General features: G+C 33.8%; 1 protein-coding gene, 1 non-coding gene and 1 pseudogene across 10 annotated transcripts in view; 1 reads left to right on the top strand and 2 right to left on the bottom strand.

Moving 5' to 3' along the window:
* Window positions 1–711: 711 nt before the first annotated feature.
* On the bottom strand, window positions 712–813 carry LOC121227747 (small nucleolar RNA R71). The gene has a single exon (XR_005925269.1). It is a non-coding gene; the product is annotated as a small nucleolar RNA R71 (small nucleolar RNA).
* A 6,288-nt stretch (window positions 814–7,101) lies between these two features.
* LOC107886343 (pentatricopeptide repeat-containing protein At1g51965, mitochondrial-like) lies at window positions 7,102–10,515 on the top strand (annotated as a pseudogene).
* A 1,230-nt stretch (window positions 10,516–11,745) lies between these two features.
* Window positions 11,746–19,617, bottom strand: part of LOC107886342 (ADP-ribosylation factor GTPase-activating protein AGD2) — a 50,707-nt gene continuing 42,835 nt past the window's right edge. For 7 of the 9 annotated variants that reach the window (XM_016810251.2, XM_016810252.2, XM_016810253.2 and 4 more), the window contains 3 exons: window positions 14,018–14,108; window positions 13,087–13,550; window positions 11,746–12,076 (listed from right to left, as the gene is read on the bottom strand). In XM_016810251.2, the coding sequence (XP_016665740.1) occupies window positions 11,962–12,076; window positions 13,087–13,550; window positions 14,018–14,108 (670 nt within the window). In that variant the 3' untranslated portion in view covers window positions 11,746–11,961. Of the gene's footprint in view, window positions 12,077–13,086; window positions 13,551–14,017; window positions 14,109–15,512; window positions 15,941–19,617 lie in introns of those variants that run through there. The other 2 variants (XM_016810254.2, XM_016810260.2) reach the window with 2 other exon arrangements.

Raw genomic sequence — 19,617 nt, 5'->3', positions numbered from 1 at the left:
CAAATCGCATATCATTTCACATGCGACAAGTTTTTGGTGTCGTTGCCAATGATCGGTAATTTGGTTTAATTTGGTTTAGTTATTTTATTTAATTCCATTAGTTTAATTTAATTTTTACAGATTTGCCAGTAGTGTATAAGAAGAGGCATTCCTGCTAACAAAGAGTATCCTTTTGACCCAGAGATTGAGAGAACTTTGCGAAGAAGGTGAAAAGAACTGAGAAAATTGACTAGAAACAGGAATGATCTCGGTCTCAATGATAATCCAAATGGTCCTGGTCTCAATATTAATCCAAATGGTCAAAATGTTAATCCTCCTATTGGTCAGGTAATAGATGACTGAAATAGACCAATCTGAGAGCATGTTGTGCCAATTTTGGTTGACCTGGATCTAAGGATAGTCAGATTGCACATACAAGCTCAACAATTCGAACTGAAACCGATAATGTTTTAGATGTTGCAAATAGTAGGACAATTTAGAGGATTATTTACAGAAGATCCAAGACTGCATTTAAGACTTTTTCTAGAGGTTTGTGACTCGTTTAGACAACAGGGTGTTCCTGAAGATGCTTTGCGACTTAAACTATTTCCATATTTTCTAAGAGATTGTGCGAAAGCATGGTTAAAAAATTTTCCGTGGGGAATAGTGGCATCATGGAATGATCTTTGCCAGAGGTTTTTGCTATGGTATAATCTACCAAATATGAATGTCAAGCTTAGAAATGACATCACATCTTTTCAGCAATTAGAGGATGAAACACTATATGAAGCTTGGGAACGATTTAAAGAATTGCTTTGGAAATGTCCAATGCATGAAAAACTATATGAAGCTTGGTAATCTATAAGGAGAAGCTTGTGTAATGCAACCTAAAAGAAGTGCCTTAGTGGCAATTTTCGTACAAGGATGCCTTTGTGGCTATATCTGAATGGATGCCTTTGTAGTGATCTCTATTAAAAGGAAGCCTTTATGGTAATCTCTATCAAAGGACGCCTTTGTGGCGAGACTTTGAAAGGAACACCTCTGTGGCTATCTTTGGAATAGAACGCCTTTGTGGCGTAATCTGAAGAACCGTTCTCATTATGACCATCTGAAAGCAACACCTACGAGTAGACTCTAAATGAATAATGAACATAATATTCTGAGAATTGGCAACTGCGGTTTAACTTTGAAAGAAAAGTTAGTACAGAAAGTTATGGCTAAGTTTGTTCAATCGATAGGGTCAAAGTTATGAAGGAGAAACAAATGATGAAATCCTTGAATAAGGGCTCAAGTAAAAGAGGGTTTTCTGACTAAGTTCTATCGAACTTACCCATTTGTGTTTGTGTTTCAAGTAAAGGAAGCGTCAGGAGGGACAACGTCAAGGCTGCGCCAAAGGAGTGGTGAGTTTGGCACTTATATATACAGAGTTGGGGTTACACAGTTGTGTTCGAGTCTGATAGAAATGTTTTTGTACAAGCTTCGAAAATTTATTTATAAGCCTTAGGATGACTTAGTTGTGTTAGCCAAATAATTTAAGTCAGTAATATTACTTAGAGGCTAAATAAGTGGGATAATATAAATAAATGTAATATACATTGTTGGGCAATATTACTAATAAGATGTATTTCTTTAAAAAAAATTGTGTCTTAAGCATGTATAAGTCAGTAATAGTAATGTAACACCCAAGATTCAGACCCGATGAATCGAGTCAAGTTGAGGACGTTACATAATAATTTATTCTCGTAGTATCCCTCAAATAGAAGAAAGAGTACGACAAGCTAAGAGTACACCTTAGAAGTTCTGGTTGAGTATGACATGCCATATATGACATGCCATATATTAGTTATCGGTCGTTATGGTACACCGAGTTTTTTTGAACGATGTGTATGTGGGGTTTTGTAACGTAATTGGTTAAGCATCAACTGAATGATTTGACCGCTCAAATAGTATCAACATCGGATTTCTCTTTTATAATTTTTCCGATTTTTGTAGGACATTTAGGGGACCACTTTTGTATGCATTTGACACTAGTCAAGTTCCACTAAGGGGAAACTGGGGGTATATATATGGTGAGATGAGCTCGTCTAGATGATTTTTCTTCATTCAATATTACTCTCTAGTTCGTTTCCATAAACTTAAATGTTCTCTCTTTTTTATTAAGCTGAAACTTAAGGTTTTTGAATTAATTAGTAGGTATTCCACCTCTTGGTAAGTTTGATAGCTTTGCGTGTTAAGTTTTTGAAAGAATAAGATTGTTAAGATGCATATAAACAACAAGTTATGAATAAGAGGCCTTGCATGGGGGTCATCTATAGTTGATATGATAACACATTGTCAGTAAATGGTTTTTATTGATAGTTCCATGTTATTTAAGTAATTGCTGCTGCTTGTTCAAGATGGATGTTTGAGTTTGGAAGTTCAAGCTACAGTATAGGTGAGTATTAGGTGAGTATCTATCTTGACTCCTGTATGTGAACTATTTAAGTGGAGATATATATGATGATAACATATCGGATAATTGGTTAGTGTGTATGCAAAGTAATGTAAAGATTCTATATGTGTAATGATGATATGTATTAGGTATTGTTTGAATAAGAAATTAAATGGTAAGTATGCATGTGAAAATTGATATGAGAAAGTAAGAATTAGGCAAGTATGTGAACAAATCTGGGTAAGTAACTTCTGAGTAAAACATCCATTTATGATACCTCTAGTAGGACAGTTATATTGCTAACTAGACTAGTAGATCACAATATAAAAATATGTGTAAGTCCATGTGGTAGAGACCCATGACATTATATGACAACGAAAACACTCATGGTGATGCCTTTAGTAAGACAAAGATTGGACTAATAGATCACGACATTAGAACATGTAAGTCCATGTGGCTGATACCCATGGCATGATTATGAAAATATTCATGGTGATGCCTTTAGTAAAATATGAATTAGACTGACAATCACGACATGAAGTTAAGTATAAGACCATGAGGGAGGAAACCCACGACACCTTCTGGTGAGGTTTAACGAGATAGTAAACAAGTAATTCTTTATGATGCCTTAGTGACGTGTTCTGTAAGACCTTCATGGTGTATTCCATTAAGCCTGTGTGGCTTTTTCTGTGATGTTTACTTTACGTATTTTGTAATGCCTTAGTTGTAGTGCCCCATTCCTGACACTTAAGAAAGATCCACGAATGGTGCGTTACAACCTTAAAGTCTTTTCTTTACAGCAATGTAATTGGGAAAACCTCAATTTTACAAAAACAATCACGTATATGCTATAGTAGTAATATATAAAACATTTAAGCCTTAGGACCCAAACACTTTTAAACCATAAAAGTTCATTGTAAAGATTTAAAGAAAGAACACGGTTTAACGGATACATTTTTAGTTACAAAATATTATTTTTCAAATTTCAAGCCTTGATGCCACCCTTATTTGTCATGCATAATACAAAATCACTATAATCCTCACGCAATATGAATCCTCTAGCATAGTCTTTGAAGGTTCTTTATTTCTTCGGTGGTCTTGAGAATGGAAGATAAATGGATTAAGTTCATAGAACTTAGTGAGTTCCAGAGCAAACATTATGATATTTATACGTCACACATACAGAATGACTTTTCTTGTAACAACCTATTTTTTAGTTGTGTCGAAAACAGTAATTCTGATACCACAATTTCAGTAAGTGAGTTAGTGTTTTATAATTTATTTAATATTTATATGATTATTTCAGTGTCGTATTAAAATTTGGTTAGGAAATTTTAACGTTTATATAGTTAATTAAATAAAAGGACTAAATCGTAAAAACTTCAAAAGTCAACTGCTATTAGTCAATTGTATTAAATGAATATTAATTCATGATTTGTAGGCTTTAAAATATAATTAGACCATTACTAGAAATAATGGATGGTTTAGTTCATCATTTGGTTATATGTTAAGGTTAATTATAAACGTAAAATAGTAAAATAGTAAATAAGAAAACATAAACTACAATAAAATAAAATCATCATCATCTTCATTAGCTTACCGCCGAATTGGGAGAAGGAAGAAGAAGATCATAGTTGAAGTAAAAGGTTCGACTAAGCTAGGTTTTGTGCATGTAAGTGGTTTTATCTTAATTTTGGTGATTTTTATGTTTTTGTCCCCATGCCCAAAATTGCATGGTCTTGCCATCCACATGGATAATTTGTGCATGGTCATCTTTTATTTATTTAAATCATGTTTCCAGTATACTACCTACATAGTGAAAAATACATACATAAATAAATTAACATGAATTAATATAAAATATGCATGAAAATAATGTAATTAAGCATAATTTCATATACTTTCCAAATTCATGTCTAAAATTACTAATTACGTAAAATTCACTTATTTCAATAATTATTACTCAAGATAAACATAATAATTAAGTACCCTATATAATTTTGAGTTTACATCAGTGCCCTGAAATATGTACCTGCGGGAACAAAAGAACTAGGGACGTGCAGTGCTACGTAGTGTGGTGCTTCTGAAAAAACACGGGTTAGTGAAATGAACAAGAATAAGTGGAGTTAACTGATCGGGATATTTTGTAGACATATACAGCAGTTCTTTGGTCGAAGCCGATGATGAACCCATCGTGCGACTGCGTTCGGCCTTACATTGCTGGGGTGGTCGTCGTTGCATCTTTTAATGAAGTTGCCTACTCCTCGCCTCCACCAATAGTAGATACAACTTACTGATGACTTAAACCACGACATGTACTTTAAACAGGCCATAGTGTCTATTGAGAAAAATGGTTCATGGAAGGGTAAGAATTCCAACCTACGATCCCAAACGTCTATGTAGTCCATGTGAATCTCTTTCCAGTGCTCATCGTTCTTCCTTTGAAGGTCCACCTTGTATAACTCATCCATGTGTTGCAATGGCGGCGGAATTTTTCGCCTTCACCCGAACTGCCGCATCACCCGATTTGATTCGTACATTTCCACAATCGCGTACACTATCAACAACACCTTTGCGTCCTACATCCTCTGATTGGCCAACAGTTCTGGCGAGATGTAATATATGATATTCGTGTCGGCATATGACATCCATTCAAACTAAAGTGCACAATTATAAATTCTATTATTTACGAAATTTTATTTTACAAATCACTGCGTAATTAATATAGGTTCGAAAGAGTAAGTAACTAAATCGGCTTTCGAGCGTTGATCTAACAACAACCTAATATCTTCCAGTTGGTCGGGTAGTCCTACGTAATTCGGCCCATGGTTCCACCTATACAAGCGATGTGTTAGTTCAAACATATAATAAATAAAAATAATTATTATACAAACTACGTATTTATTATCAAATAATTTTTACCTTGTCACCAACAGGAACTTGTATGGGTCGCTCACTCAGGGATGTAGAAACGGTAGTCGCCACCAAGCTTACAACTGCAGCAGGAGAAGGCAACCATCGATTGACATCATATCTGATTTCGTCGCCCGGCATAACTCTTGGTACAACGTGGCCAACACGACAATCCCCAACTCAATTTTTCACATTCTTTAAAGTCCACTAAGTGTAGTAGCCACCTTATGTGCACCAAATTTTGAGATTTATCAAGCATTAAAAAGCCCCTAATTGACCTTAAAATGAATGCTCAGGCGTATTGTCTTTTGACCACCTCAGTTTTGTGCAAAGGAAGCTTTTTGAAATTGATCTCTAACCACTTCATCTGTAACCAGCCACCTTCAAACGAGTTCGATACATTGCCCAATAATGCCGCGCGAGGTCTTCTTTACCGAGAACGATCGTTGATTCCATGATGACTAGCCTATCCACCAGTAGACCGAGTTATAACGCTATGTCCTCGAGTGTGGTTGTACACTAGCTGCATATAAGATAGAAAGTGTGTGTTTTGGGCCTCCGTTTTTCCACCAACTTGTTGATGAGTGTAAGTAACCACGAAGTTCGGTGATAGGAGGCATTGCTAAATTATGTATGGTCCCTTCCAAAATAGAATCATTCACCTATTTATAATGACAAAAAAATTATTTTAAAATATTAAAAAATTAATTTTAACTTAATTAAAAATAACGAAATTTAAAATTTTGTCTTACCATTACTACTTGAGCTGCGAAAATGTGCTTCTCGTCGAAATGAATTAAAGAGGTTGTTATTTGTGAAAACTTAATCTGAACAAATAAAATACAAAATAATTAAAACAAACTAATATTTTTAAATGAGAATATCGAAAAGTTTAGAATAAGAGCTTGTGAAAATTGAGAGAATTTAGAGAGTTAAAAGAATAGAAAGATTTGAGAGAATAGGATGTGAGTGAAAAAAAGTAAAATTTAGTGGTATTTATAGGAAAAATTTTGGACTGTTCAGCATTTAATTTTTTTTACCCTTGGAATTAACCATGGGGGAAGCGCACACGCTTTCTTGCCAACGGTGTAGAAAACACACCTAGTTGGACGCGGTTTTCTTTTTTTTTCTTAAAAAATGATCTATTTCTTTAATTTTTTTTAAAAAATTGAAACCCTAATTTTAAAAAAACGACATATATCGCTAAATTAGCCAGTTAAATAATTCAATTAATTGAACGGAAAATTAAGTGATGTAAGTAGGAGTGAGCAAAATCCGATTCAATTCGAAAAACTCGATAAAAAAATTCAAATTTTGAATTAGATAGTTCGAGTTATTTGAGTTAATCAAGTTATTCGGATAAACTCGAATAAAAAATTAAGTTTTTTGATTTAACTCGAATATGCATTACACAATTCGAGTTATCTGAAAATCTGAATAAGAAAAGATAAAACTACGTCGTTTTGATAAATGTTTACCTTTTTCAAAGTTAAAAGTCAAAACCATTAAGTTATTTATACTTCGTCTACTAGTTAAAGAATCGATCCATGTAAACACAATATTTTGTATAAATAATAAGATTCGTTAACTCGACTCAAGATTTTTTTACTCGATCCGATTCAATTTGAAAAAAATTTAAATTGAGTTTAATTTTTAAAATAGGATTTATCAACTCAATTAAATTAAAAATTTTTAATTTAATTCGACTCGACTCGATCGAATAGTTTCCCTAAGTTTATTTAAAAACCATCCTTTTCTAATTTTAACACCAAAATTTTGTAGTCACTGTTTAGTTGTTGTCCTAAAGAGTCCTTGATCTTGACTCCTCATTTTCACTCAATTTTTTGAACCAAAACGGCGAAGAACCCTTGTAGAGCGAATCGCAAGTGGCGCAATAATAGCCCTCCGTGATGCTCGGTCCCAACCGTCGCCGATTCCACCACATTATAACCAGTAGCCGCCGCCACTACGCGACCAAATACATAGCCAAAATAACCTCAACTTCCCCGGGCGGTCGCTCCCTCTCCGCCGAAGTCTCCCTTCCTACCGTCGCCACCGACTCTCGCGGCTACCCGATCCCACGCTACCAACTCATCTGCAAAGTGACACACATCCTCACCAAATCCCAATTCCAATCCAACCCTTTCGCCGATCTCTCACAGTACCTTTCGTCCCTCTCCCCAACCCTCACCACCAATGAAGCCTCCCTCATTCTTAAATCCCTAAACTGCCCTTCCCTCGCCTTGAAATTCTTCCACTTTTGCTCCTCCCTGTCCCCCAATTTCCGCCACGACCCATTCACCTATTCTCGTCTCTTCCTCATCCTCTCCAAATCCTTGCGCCCCGATCGCTTCAACACCGTACGGTCGCTCCTCGATGACATGGAAAAGTCCGGCATACGTGGAAACATCTCCACTGTCAATATCCTTATAGGGTTTTTCGGGAACACTGAGGATTTGGGCACGTGTATGAGGCTAGTGAAGAAATGGGAGTTGAATATGAATGCTTACACTTATAAGTGCTTGGTTCAAGCTTACTTAAGGTCATTTGACTCAGGGAAAGCGTTTTCGGTTTATGGGGAGATGAAGAGGAAAGGTTACAAGTTAGATATCTTTGGTTATAACATGTTGTTGAATGCTTTGGCGAAGGATGGGAAGGTTTGATCTTTATTTTAGTCTCTTCTTAATTGATTGATATGTTCTTACAAATTCGATTTGGTTTTCTTTTGACTACTGCTTAATGGTTTCTTTTGGTTTTCTGATTTCAAGTATTTTGGGGTTTAAAAGCAAATCCTGTGGTTGATTGTAAAAGCATAGATTCAAGGCTCATTTTCTTGGTGTTTTTGTTACTTGCTTTTTGCTACTTATTATTTGCGTTTACTTCTTAAACAGTTACTTGAACAGCAAATCTAAATTAATTGACTCAAAATGAATTAAGAACTAAAATGGGAACACTATTTTGAACATGATTGTCTTACGTAGAAGTAAAATATTTTACTTGTTTCCCTAGATTTGATAATTATGGTATTTACTTTTACATTTTGCATCAGAACATGTTTCCCCCCTTTAGATATATATGTGTGTGTGTGTGTGCACTAATACTAGTTTTGATATTGTTACTGAATGCATCCATTTCAAGTGCCCTGAGGTGCTAATCTGATCTGCAGCATTTGACAGGTTGATCAGACGTACATGGTTTTTGAAGACATGAAAAGAAAGCATTGTGTGCTGGATGAGTATACGTACACAGTTATGATGAAAATGAATGGAAAACTCGGTAGATGTGATGAATCACTGAAACTTTTTGATGAAATGGTGTCAAAAGGCTGTTCTCTTAATTCGATTATTTATAATACTGTGATTCAGGCACTAGCCAATGGGCGGATGGTTGACAAGGTTATTAGCCTCTTCCATGAAATGGTCGAGAATGGTTGTCGGCCCAGTGAATTTACATACAGTGTGATTCTAAATGTTTTGGTTGTGGAAGGGCGACTTAATAAACTAGATGAAGTTATTGAAATATCAAAGAAATATATGAGTAAGTCAATATATGCATATCTTGTAAGGACATTGAGTAAGCTGGGTCATGCTAGCGAGGCTCACAGGTTATTTTGCAACATGTGGAACTTTCACGATAAGGGAGACAAGGATGCATGTGTTTCAATGTTGGAAAGCCTTTGTAGTGCAGGTAGAACAACTGAGGCAATTGATCTGGTAAGTAAGATTAAGGGAAAGGGAATCAACACTGATGCATTCATGTATAACATGGTATTTTCTGCACTTGGTAGGCTAAAGCAAATATCCCATCTTCATGACCTTTATGAAAAGATGAAACAGCAGGGTCCTTCACCCGATATATTTACTTACAATATTCTAATCTGTAGCTTTGGAAGGGCTGGGAAAGTTGATGAGGCTATCAAAATCTTTGAGGAACTCGAGAAAAGTGATTGTAGACCTGATACTGTATCGTATAATTCTTTGATCAATTGCCTCGGGAAAAATGGTAATATTGATGAAGCTCACATGAGATTTCTAGGAGATGCAAGAGAAAGGAATAAATCCAGATGTTGTAACATACAGCACACTTATTGAGTGCTTTGGCAAAACAGATAAAGTTGAGATGGCTTGTGCACTATTCGATGAAATGTTTGCTGCAGGCTGTTGTCCAAACATTGTGACATACAACATTTTACTCGACTGTCTCGAGAAAACCGGCAGGACTGCTCAGGCAGTAGACCTGTATACAAAACTTAAACAGCAGGGGTTAACACCTGATTCAATTACATATGCGGTGCTTGAACGGCTACAAAGTGGTCCACAAAAGAAATTTAGAGTTCGGAGGCAAAATCCTATCACTGGTTGGGTTGTTAGCCCTTTGAAATAATGAAAGACTAGAAAGGTTAGAATCAAATTTTACCATTTTTGCAGTTAACTATTTGAGCATTTTGAACCTAATATATCCTTTGATATACTTAAAAAGTTGTCTCCCAAGTAGTTATGAATCAAGGCTAGAGTAAGTTCGGTTTTATCATGTTTAGCTGGTTCATTGGAGAGGCTTTTTAAAAGGAGATATCTTGTTCAAATGGTGGTGTTGGAGAATATTTAATTTCTTTTTAATCAGGGGAAGGGGTTGTTGAGGTTCAAACCCTCGGCCTGGTGACAAGCTGAGACGTGAAAGCAATAGAAGCCTTTTGTTATTATACTAGTGGTTTGGTTTGGAGAATCTCTAATTGATTTCTTGGTACATTGCGTGGATTATTTACAATAGAAGAAGAAGATTATATGCTCGATTTTCAGCTCTGATGGGTTTCTTGTTCATTTTCTGCTAAGCTATTGACAGCCGGAGAAGGTGTCAATTTGTGTCAACCATTTCCCATCGACTAATAAGAAGTCTGCAAGCCAAGTCTTTAGGTATGTAATATGCATTTAGCTTTTTGAATGCTCCTCCCAGGCCTCCTTGCCTTATACTTTCTTTACCCTTTAATTAAATTTTGTCCCCTTGCAATTTTGTTAAAAGTTGGCGTTGTGTAGGACTCAAACTAAAATGATTGCATTGAAGTTGTAGGAGAGGGTTTTGGGATTCTTCTTTTGCAAACTTCTAAGTTGCTTTGAGAATAAATAGTGAGTTGTATGATAAACCACACATAAATGTAACGTTCATTCTCTTCTTTCTTCAAATTATTTAATAGTAAATATTTGTAGAGGTCTGCTTGCAAATTTCAAACTTATGTTTTAAATACCTTTTTAAATATATAATCATATTAAATCTTAATTATAATGTTCCTAATCATTGTTTGGTTAAAAAAATTGAAGGATTAAGCAATAAATAGCTTGTAGAGAAATAAACAAGTATAAAAGACTTTCTTTTTATCTAATAAGTAGAATTAAAAAAATACTACTTAACTTAGATATGACCTTTCAGATATGAAAATATAATCAACTTAATACTGTTACACTTGAGCTCCATTCAAAGGGGAAAAAGACTCCAACTTCAAATTAAGCTCAGTTTTCTATATTAAATAAATGCAATGTATACGAGGAAAATAAAGTAATTTTTCCCCTCAATGAAACTTGATCTTGAAAAAGACGTAAAGTGAGGTCCTAAATCTTGTATATCCACTTTTGAATTCTACTATTATGGAAAATTATCATGTTTGAATTTATGTGTAAGTTTTAATTTGGATAATTTCAGTTCTCAGTCTATTTGTCTAGATATATATTTATAATTATACTCTAATTATAATATATTTGTACTTGTAAACTCTTAAAAAATAAATGTTATTGTTTTTGAAAAAGATAATGATGAGCCAATGAGGCATTTTCATTATTATAAGCTTTTAATTTTTGAGCTTTCATATTTGAGTTTTATCATACGCAAATATAATGCGTAAGTCTTCAATCTCTTCACGTGCAATTGTCGTAATTTTTGAGCTTTGTCTGATTGTATTCCAATTATATGTATTTGTATTTATACTTGTAAACTCTTATAATCAGTTGGTAAAAATGGATATTGTTGTTGGCCAATGATAATGTAGTTGGCAATGTTGAAGTACTGAGACTTTGACGGACCAAATTCGGGTCTCACTGCTTGAATGTCACGTGAGGTTTTCTTTCTCAGATTTTTCTTGATCTAAATTTCACTATATGTGACTCATATATAGATTTTTTTTTTAATCTGGGTTTGGATATGTTTTGATTTTCAATCTTTTATGCATTGTATTGAATTAATTCGAATTCTAATTCATCAGACATATTATTTGTGATTTGTATTGTAATTTTACTTGTAAATTCCTAATATATATTGTTGTTATATACAACCATAGACCATCAAATTTGCTTCCCCTTTGAAGACGAATATAGCTAAAATTTTGACCATACAATCAACAGAAAAGATCATATAACACAGCAAGCGCAAAGGGGAAGTTTCCAACACTCACCAGTCTTGGGATTCTTCTTTTAATTATAGAGGAGAAACAATTCGAAATGTTGACAACTTAGAAGATACTAGTTCAATTCGAAATGTTGACAACTTAGAAGATAATAGCAGACTCTTATTAGGCAAAGAGGCAACAACAGCCGACATAAGTGGAAATCATGAAAGAAAAACAAGCTTACAAATAAGAGGAAATCGAGTTTTCTTCATTCGCTTTCACTGAGCAAAATAAGTAGCCCCTCATCTGTAATTGCTCCCTTCTCCATAGCCCTATCTAATGCACTAAATCCCCCACCATCCCTAATTGAAGACCGTGCACCTCTGCACATTGTTGACAAATTAAAATCATTTAGATGAGACTAAGAAACTAATGCATAAATCATTATATTAAAAATTGAAATCCAACCTGTATAATTCTCGTTTTACCAAGCACTATAGGCATATAATCCGTAAATGGCCCAATATTTTAGACCATATGAAATAAGGTTCATCAAATAAAATGGTATGTGGTGAAGCTTCCATCTCCAGATTTAGGGACTATTTCATTTAAAGTTAACACAGACAACTTAGCCATAAGTCTTCTCACAGCCCTACTACAAATAAGCTTTCCGCTATTTTAGAAATTTCAAGGCAAACTAGAACGAATTTGGTCTTCCAAGAAAGATTTAAGCAGTCGTATAGTGCACAATTGATGTGACCACATGACAGCTCTGTTTGCCAATGACATCTCATCAAGGGGAAGGTGTGTCCAACTCTCATACTTCTCTGTAAATAAACTAGATTGGCCTTGGGCATATATAAAAGGTAACCATCCCCCAATAGCCAAGAAGCCCAGGGATTGTCACGAATGGTATTTCATAGCCACTTTGGTCCACTGGTACAAAGCCAAGAATTTTATATTTGGGGCGCTGGGATCAAATTATAAATTTTTAGGGGTTCAAAATAGAATTTTACCATTTTCTTAACAAAACGATATAGAAGAGTTTCAAAGGTTTTTGAAGGAACCAAGGGAGGGCCAAGGTCTTTGTCTACCTCCCTTGGAACCCTGTGAATCAGGAGGTACTGTCATGTCGACTCAGGAGTTCTAAACCACCAGACACCACATGGTGGCCCCTGATAAGGCTGTCACAAATTGGCTAAGAGAGCTGGTCTGGAGCAATCCTCGACCCCTATGGATGGACGGTCACTTCACCTAATAGGTTATTCCTTTGGGTTGGAACTTAGGCTAAACTTATTTCTCTATCATTTAGGGACGTAAGTTAGATGGTATCATCTATTTTCCTTTAAGTACGAAATTTATTTTGGTTTAGCATGCAAAATATGCGACCTACCTTTTTAGTAGATGCTTTGCCAACGGGTTCTTGCCTATAGCAATGCAATGGTGCAAAGGAGTCCTGCCATGGTAATCGCGCATATTTATATCGGCACTAAACTGCAGCAACAACTCAACCATTACAGGGTTGCTACGTTGGCAAGCCAGATGCAACAGTGAACAACCTTGTAGACAACTCCCCGGATCATTTGAATTCTTGATTCTCTGACAGGCTGATGGATCATTCTGTATCAAGTGCTCATTATGGATATCAATTGACGAGTTTTGAGCATCAACATGGTGATACCACTCAACGCTGAAAACATCATCAAAGGTGGTATTTACCATATTGGTGTCTGACACTGTAATTAGACGATATACTTCTCGTATATTATCAGCCTTAACTGCTTGCCAGATGTTTATTGAGTTTTGAGACACTCCAAGTTGCATTGGATCTCTGCTGACCAGCAGTTTGTTTACATACTGGTTAAGGGAAGAAATAATGTTAGGCTTTGTTTTGGAAATCATAACAGTTCTGAACATGGCATTGTGAGAAATGAAAGACTAATCTAAACAGCATGACCTTTTGCAATCATGAAATCTAAATGGAACATCTGTGCAGGTGGTGCAAGTGCACCTGCTTTTCAGCCTTGAATATTACTTACGGCATAAAGAACAAAGAAACCAATAGGAAATGATCTTCTATATGAAGAACAACATATCATATCTTGTAGTGATTTATTCCCTTCTCCCATAAGCAGCTAAAACAATCCACAGATCAATTTAGAGGGCAACAATGACAATGCAAAAAGATGTTTCCTGCTCAATGAAAAACCCAGCCAGCTGCCCCATGGCACAATGCAAGAAAGAAGAAGATGAGGAAGAATGAATGGATGGTGAAAAATGAAAATTGATGTATGAGCATCAATAGAAAAAATCCAACTAGATACCTTAGCATTAATATATTTCTCTTTATCGCAAATTGCATCTTTGGGACATGGTTTTGTTATTGATGTGTTAATAGCATTTGATTCATCCACTCTGCAAAGAAATGAATTGGACAGGAAATGAAAGCAATTATTGTATTGTTAGATACTAGTATACAAATTGTAAGTTATCAGCTTAACCACTTATAGATCATTAATTCAACCCTACAGTTGCTTTCAAATTTATGCTTTTAGAACTTGCCGGTTATCATAATGTTACAATTTCCTCAAGACAAGATGTCAAAGGCACCAAAATGGAAAAGAAGACAACTAAGTTCAAAATATTAGAACCATTTATTTTAGCAAGTATCTTATTGCATGAAATGTTTTTAGTTTTCCTTAATTTTAGTTTCCTATTCTAAAGAAAATACCTTATGTAACCTCTATTTAAGGGAATGATTATAAGTAATAAAATAAGCAAAATCTTATTCTAAATTACATGCGTGTAAAACTGTTTTCCTAACAAGTCTAATTAGGAGCTTTCTTTGACAAGTTCTAAAATTAGGACCTTCTTTAATGAGCTCCTTATATTATTTCTTTTTTAACAGAAATCGCAACAAGGGAAAGACTCCCTCAATCGAAGTAAACTTCCAATTGAATTGCCCATTGGCTCGTTTCATAACCTGTGACCTTAAAAACTTGGTATTAGAGCTAAGCATCATAAGTGGTCCCAATGCCAAAGAAGAGTTGAGGGCTTTGCACGAAGCAAGGGTGGTAGAAGCCAAGTTACGAATGGCAGCATGTGTTGCATAAATTGCATTTCAATTAGGAAACCAGTTGCAACAATTGTCACTACAATTGTAGGAACTCGTTGGTTTTTGTTGACTAAATCACATTCTGACAATCATATTTTGCTAATTCACAAATTTTCATTTTAAAATATTATATTCAATGTGGTTTCTAACTTAGGCTCACATGGTGACATAAATACCCATGTAATTGTGATTCTCAACACACAATAGAAGCAATTTTTTCTATTTTTCATTAATCTTTGCTTTCTATGTGGTATTAGAGCCAAAAATTCAAATTTAAAGGTCTAATTTCTCTTTTTTTTTTCCATTTTCCTCAGACCCTAGAAACAACAAATTGGTTCTTACTCCCTTATCCTCTTTTTCTTCTCTCACTGTTGCCCTTAGAATAATTGGAGCACCATTGCTAGCCAACCCTACAAGTTCAGTGAACATCTAGCCTACATGTGAGCCTCATGCACCTCTTATGTCTTTTGTGCACTCCATGTGTCAAAGCTTGACATTCACCTCGTCAGAATCTTGACTTTCAATTGTTGTCAATGTCGTTTTGCTATATCTGACCCTTTCGTGTTACTTCAAACTTCAATTGGTGTTGGTCCAAAAGTCTTTTATTGATTAAATTGGCTATTGTTAAATGAATTATTCAAGGTCTTTTTCGGTTTTGATTTACCAATTTTTTCATTAAAATGGTAGAGAATAAGAAGGTTACTTCTATTAGTTTCGATAATCTCTCTTTACAAATCAGTCTTATAAAGTTTGATGGAAACAATTATCTTGTATGGTTACGATCATGTTGATTATTCATCAAAGCTAGAAGATTGCAGAGCTATAATATCGGTGACATAGAAAGACCACAGTGAACTATCGCACTTACAGTCAATGGGACTAAAAAATTTCTCTTAAGATGACAGCTCATCAACTTTATGAAATATCAAATTTCCAAGACACTTTTTTTTGCTTGAAAGTTGCAGAAAAAATATGGAAGGCGATCGCTTTTACATGCGAATTGGGAATGGCATCTGCATTGTGACCTGTATAAAGACCATTTGCATTGTGACTACTTGGGTAGTGACATATCAAAGAAACTTGTTGGAAGTTGCATGTTGGCCCACCAAAGGCCAAGGAAAACAAGTAAAGTCTGCACGAAATTAAGCAAATTTGTCAAAAACACAAAATCAACCAAAAAGATGGCCACTATTAAAGACTTTCTCTTCTAATGAAATCCAACATCTCAAGTGTCTCCTCACCCAAATTGACTTTGTTAAATTAGCTTTATTTGATAAATTGTTTTGATATAACAAAAAAAAATGCTTTTGAATAAAATTTATTATTGAATAAAGAAGTTATAAAGTTCAAAGCATAAAAATCATTTAAAGACTTCCAAACATTTTAAAAAATGTTTTAAACACTTAGAAAAATTTGGGACAAAGTTCAAAAACGATTTGATTTTTTTCAACTCAATTGCAACATTTTTAAATCGATTGAAAAATTGCTTCTTACAAAAATTATCGATACCTTTCATAAAGTATTGATACTCATACAATTTTTATTGATACCTATTTCAAGATTGATACCAAACTTACTTACTGACTTGAAACAAAAATTGAACAAAAGTAAAAAGTATCGATACTTTTCAAAAAATATCGATACCTATTGTATTTTTATCGATACCATTTTTGCATTATGACTTAATGATTTTTAAACAATCACAATTTTTATTGATACCTATTTAAAGATTGATACCAAACTTGCTTATTGACTTAAAACAAAAATTGAACAAAAACAAAAAGTATCAATACTTTTCAAAAAATACCGATACCTACTATATTTTTATCGATACCATCTTTGATATTGTTTTTGCATTCTAATTTAATGATTTTTAAACAATCACAATAAGTATCGATACCTCTTACCAGGTATTGGTAAAATGTCTTTGATATCACTATAAACTACTTTTAACGGTCATTGTACCAGACATTAAATCCTAATAGTATTGATACTCGTGAAAAAAATATCGATACCTTTTGTTGCAAGTGAATTTAATGATCTAGTATTTTCATCCCTAACGATTGAAAATCAACTAGAGGGTATAAATTCCAGTTTCTAAAGGTTCTACCACAATAAGTGAGATTATAATATATCAAGTGCTTCAAGATACATAAAAAATCCATTAGTAATCACTTTGAGCTTCAATTTTTTATCTTCTTTTTTAAAACATTTGTGAGCATTCATTGTATTTCTTATCAGCTTAAGTATTTTCCTTGTATTTGTACTTAGTTAGCAAACATCCTAATCTTGTGATAATTATTTTTTTGTTTGCTTATTTGTTATTCTCTTTTAGAGGATTGAGTCTTGAGATTTGGATAAAAACCTTAAGGGTGTTACAATCTTAATATTTGGGTAGAAATCTTAAGGAAATTGTAAGATTAAACATTGTTCTCAAAAGTTATTAAATTAGTAAATTTGAGAAAATTCTTAGCTGTGTAAAACTAAGGTAGTAGAATAGGCAATTGGAGTCGAACCACTCTATATCAACGTGTTCATTGTCTCTATTTATACTCTTTGCTTCCACAAATTTTTAAAAGACCAATTCACCCCCCTCTTGGCTATTTCCAGTGATCAATCGAGCTAACAATTGGTATCAAAGCTAGTCTCTAAAGACGGTTTAACAACCAAGAGAAGATCATTGGAAAAGCTCAAACCATCAACAAAGCATTTTACAACTATGGCATCCACTTCCGGATCAGATTTCCATGAAGATTTTCAGTTCATCTAAAAGTCTCCATACTTAAATGAAGCAAATTGCTCTTATTGGAATACAAGAATGATACTCTTCATTCAAGTGAATGATCTTGTGGTTTGGGATATCATCTTGAATGTTCCTTCCATTTCTCAAAAACAAGGAGAGCAATTAGTGTCAAAGAGTAAGAGAGAATGGAGTGAAGAAGATAAAAGGAATATATAAATCAATGCTAAAGCCATTCACATTCTATTTTGTGCATTTGGTTTAAATGAGTACAATAGGGTTTCATCTTGTTCCAATGCCAAGGAGATATGTGACAAGCTTGAGGTTACTCATAAAGAACAAAAAAAAACATACTTTTGTCCTATGGCCATATAAGATTCCAAAAAAAAGGAACATTGCTTCAATGTGAGCAATTCAAGCAAAAACTCATAATACCTTTATAGTAAATGCTCAAGGCACATGATTGGTGACAAGAGTCATTTGATTGAGTTGAAGCCAAAAAGTAGATGAGAAGTTACCTTTGGTGACAACTCCAAAGGACTCATTTAAGGAATTGACTCTATTAGTAAAAAACTCTTCGATTTTTGTTAAAAATGTTTTATATGTTAACAGTATTAAGCATAATCTTCTAAGTATTAGTCAAATTATGTGATAAAAGTCTCAATGTCATTTTTGAGTCAAGTGGATATAAAGTAATTGACATTGTGTTTAATAAAATTATATTTCTTGGTCATAAAATAGAAAATACATACATGGTGCATTTAAAAGACTTGCATAATTCAAACATTTGATACTTATTTGTTGTGGCATAAGAAATTAGAACATGCTAGTATGAGTATATTGTATAAATTGACTAAATATGACTTAGTAAGAGGATTGCCAAAAATTAATTTTAACTTAGATAAATTTTGTGATGCATTTGCTAAAGACAAACATAAGAAAGTTTCTTTTAAACTTATTAATGATGTACCTACAAGTAGAGTTATACAATTAATTCACATTGATTTTTTGGACCAATTACTACTAGCTTGAATGGAAAACAATATGCTTTTGTGTTTGTAGATAATTACTCCAGATTTACTTCTAATATTTTGGGAATCTATCCAAAGGGGTAACTACTAGATCTTATCTTAGAAATACTTCTAATTATGTTGCATTTATCTCATTCATTGAGCCTAAAAATATTAAAAAATTATTAAATGATGAATATTAGATATATGCAAGAAGAGTTAAACCAATTGATAGAAGTATAATATGAACCCTAATTGAAAGACCTTGTGATAAATCTACTATAGGTACTAAATTGGTTTTTAGGAACAAACTAGATGAGTGTTAGCACAGTGAGGAACAAGACTAGATTTGTTGCTCAAGGTTACACTTAAAAGGAATGAATAGATTATGAAAAAACTTATGCTCTCGTAACTAGGATAGAAGCAATTAAAATACTTTTAGCTTTTGCATGTTTTAATGATTTTAAATTATATCAATTGAATGTTAAAAATGAATGATAAAAATGTTTTTCTAAATGGTTTTATAAATAAAGAAGTGTATGTTGAACAACCACTCAAATTTGAAGACTCGAAATTTTCAAATCATATTTTCAAACTTTCAAATTTATATTTTGGAATGTAAATGTTTGAAAATATATCTCTTCTACAAAGCTTGACAAAAATAAATAATGTAAATGTGTATATATTGATCAATGATTGGTTCTTTGCTTTGTCTTACCACAAATACACCAGCCATTATATTTGGTGTTTGCTTGTGTGCTAGATATCAATCTTGTCCTAAGAAATCTCATTTACAAGTCACTAAAAGAATCTTTAGTACTTTAAAGGCACCTAATTTAGGTCTTTGGTATCTTATAGACTCATCATTAAGCTTACATGCTTTCTCGGATACAGATTTTAGAGGTTGCAAACTAGATAGGAAGAACACCTCCGGTACTTGTTAATTTTAGGCAACATATTAATTTAATGGTTTTCAAGAAACAAAATAGTGTTGCGTTATCCACTACTGAAATCGAATACATTATCACCGAAAGTTATTGTGCTCAAATTTATGAATGA

The sequence above is a fragment of the Gossypium hirsutum genome, chromosome A03 (assembly GCF_007990345.1).
Source record: "Gossypium hirsutum isolate 1008001.06 chromosome A03, Gossypium_hirsutum_v2.1, whole genome shotgun sequence".
Lineage (NCBI taxonomy): Eukaryota > Viridiplantae > Streptophyta > Magnoliopsida > Malvales > Malvaceae > Gossypium > Gossypium hirsutum.
The sequence above is the reverse complement of the archived record's forward strand: the minus strand, read 5'-3'. Positions and strand labels throughout refer to the sequence as shown.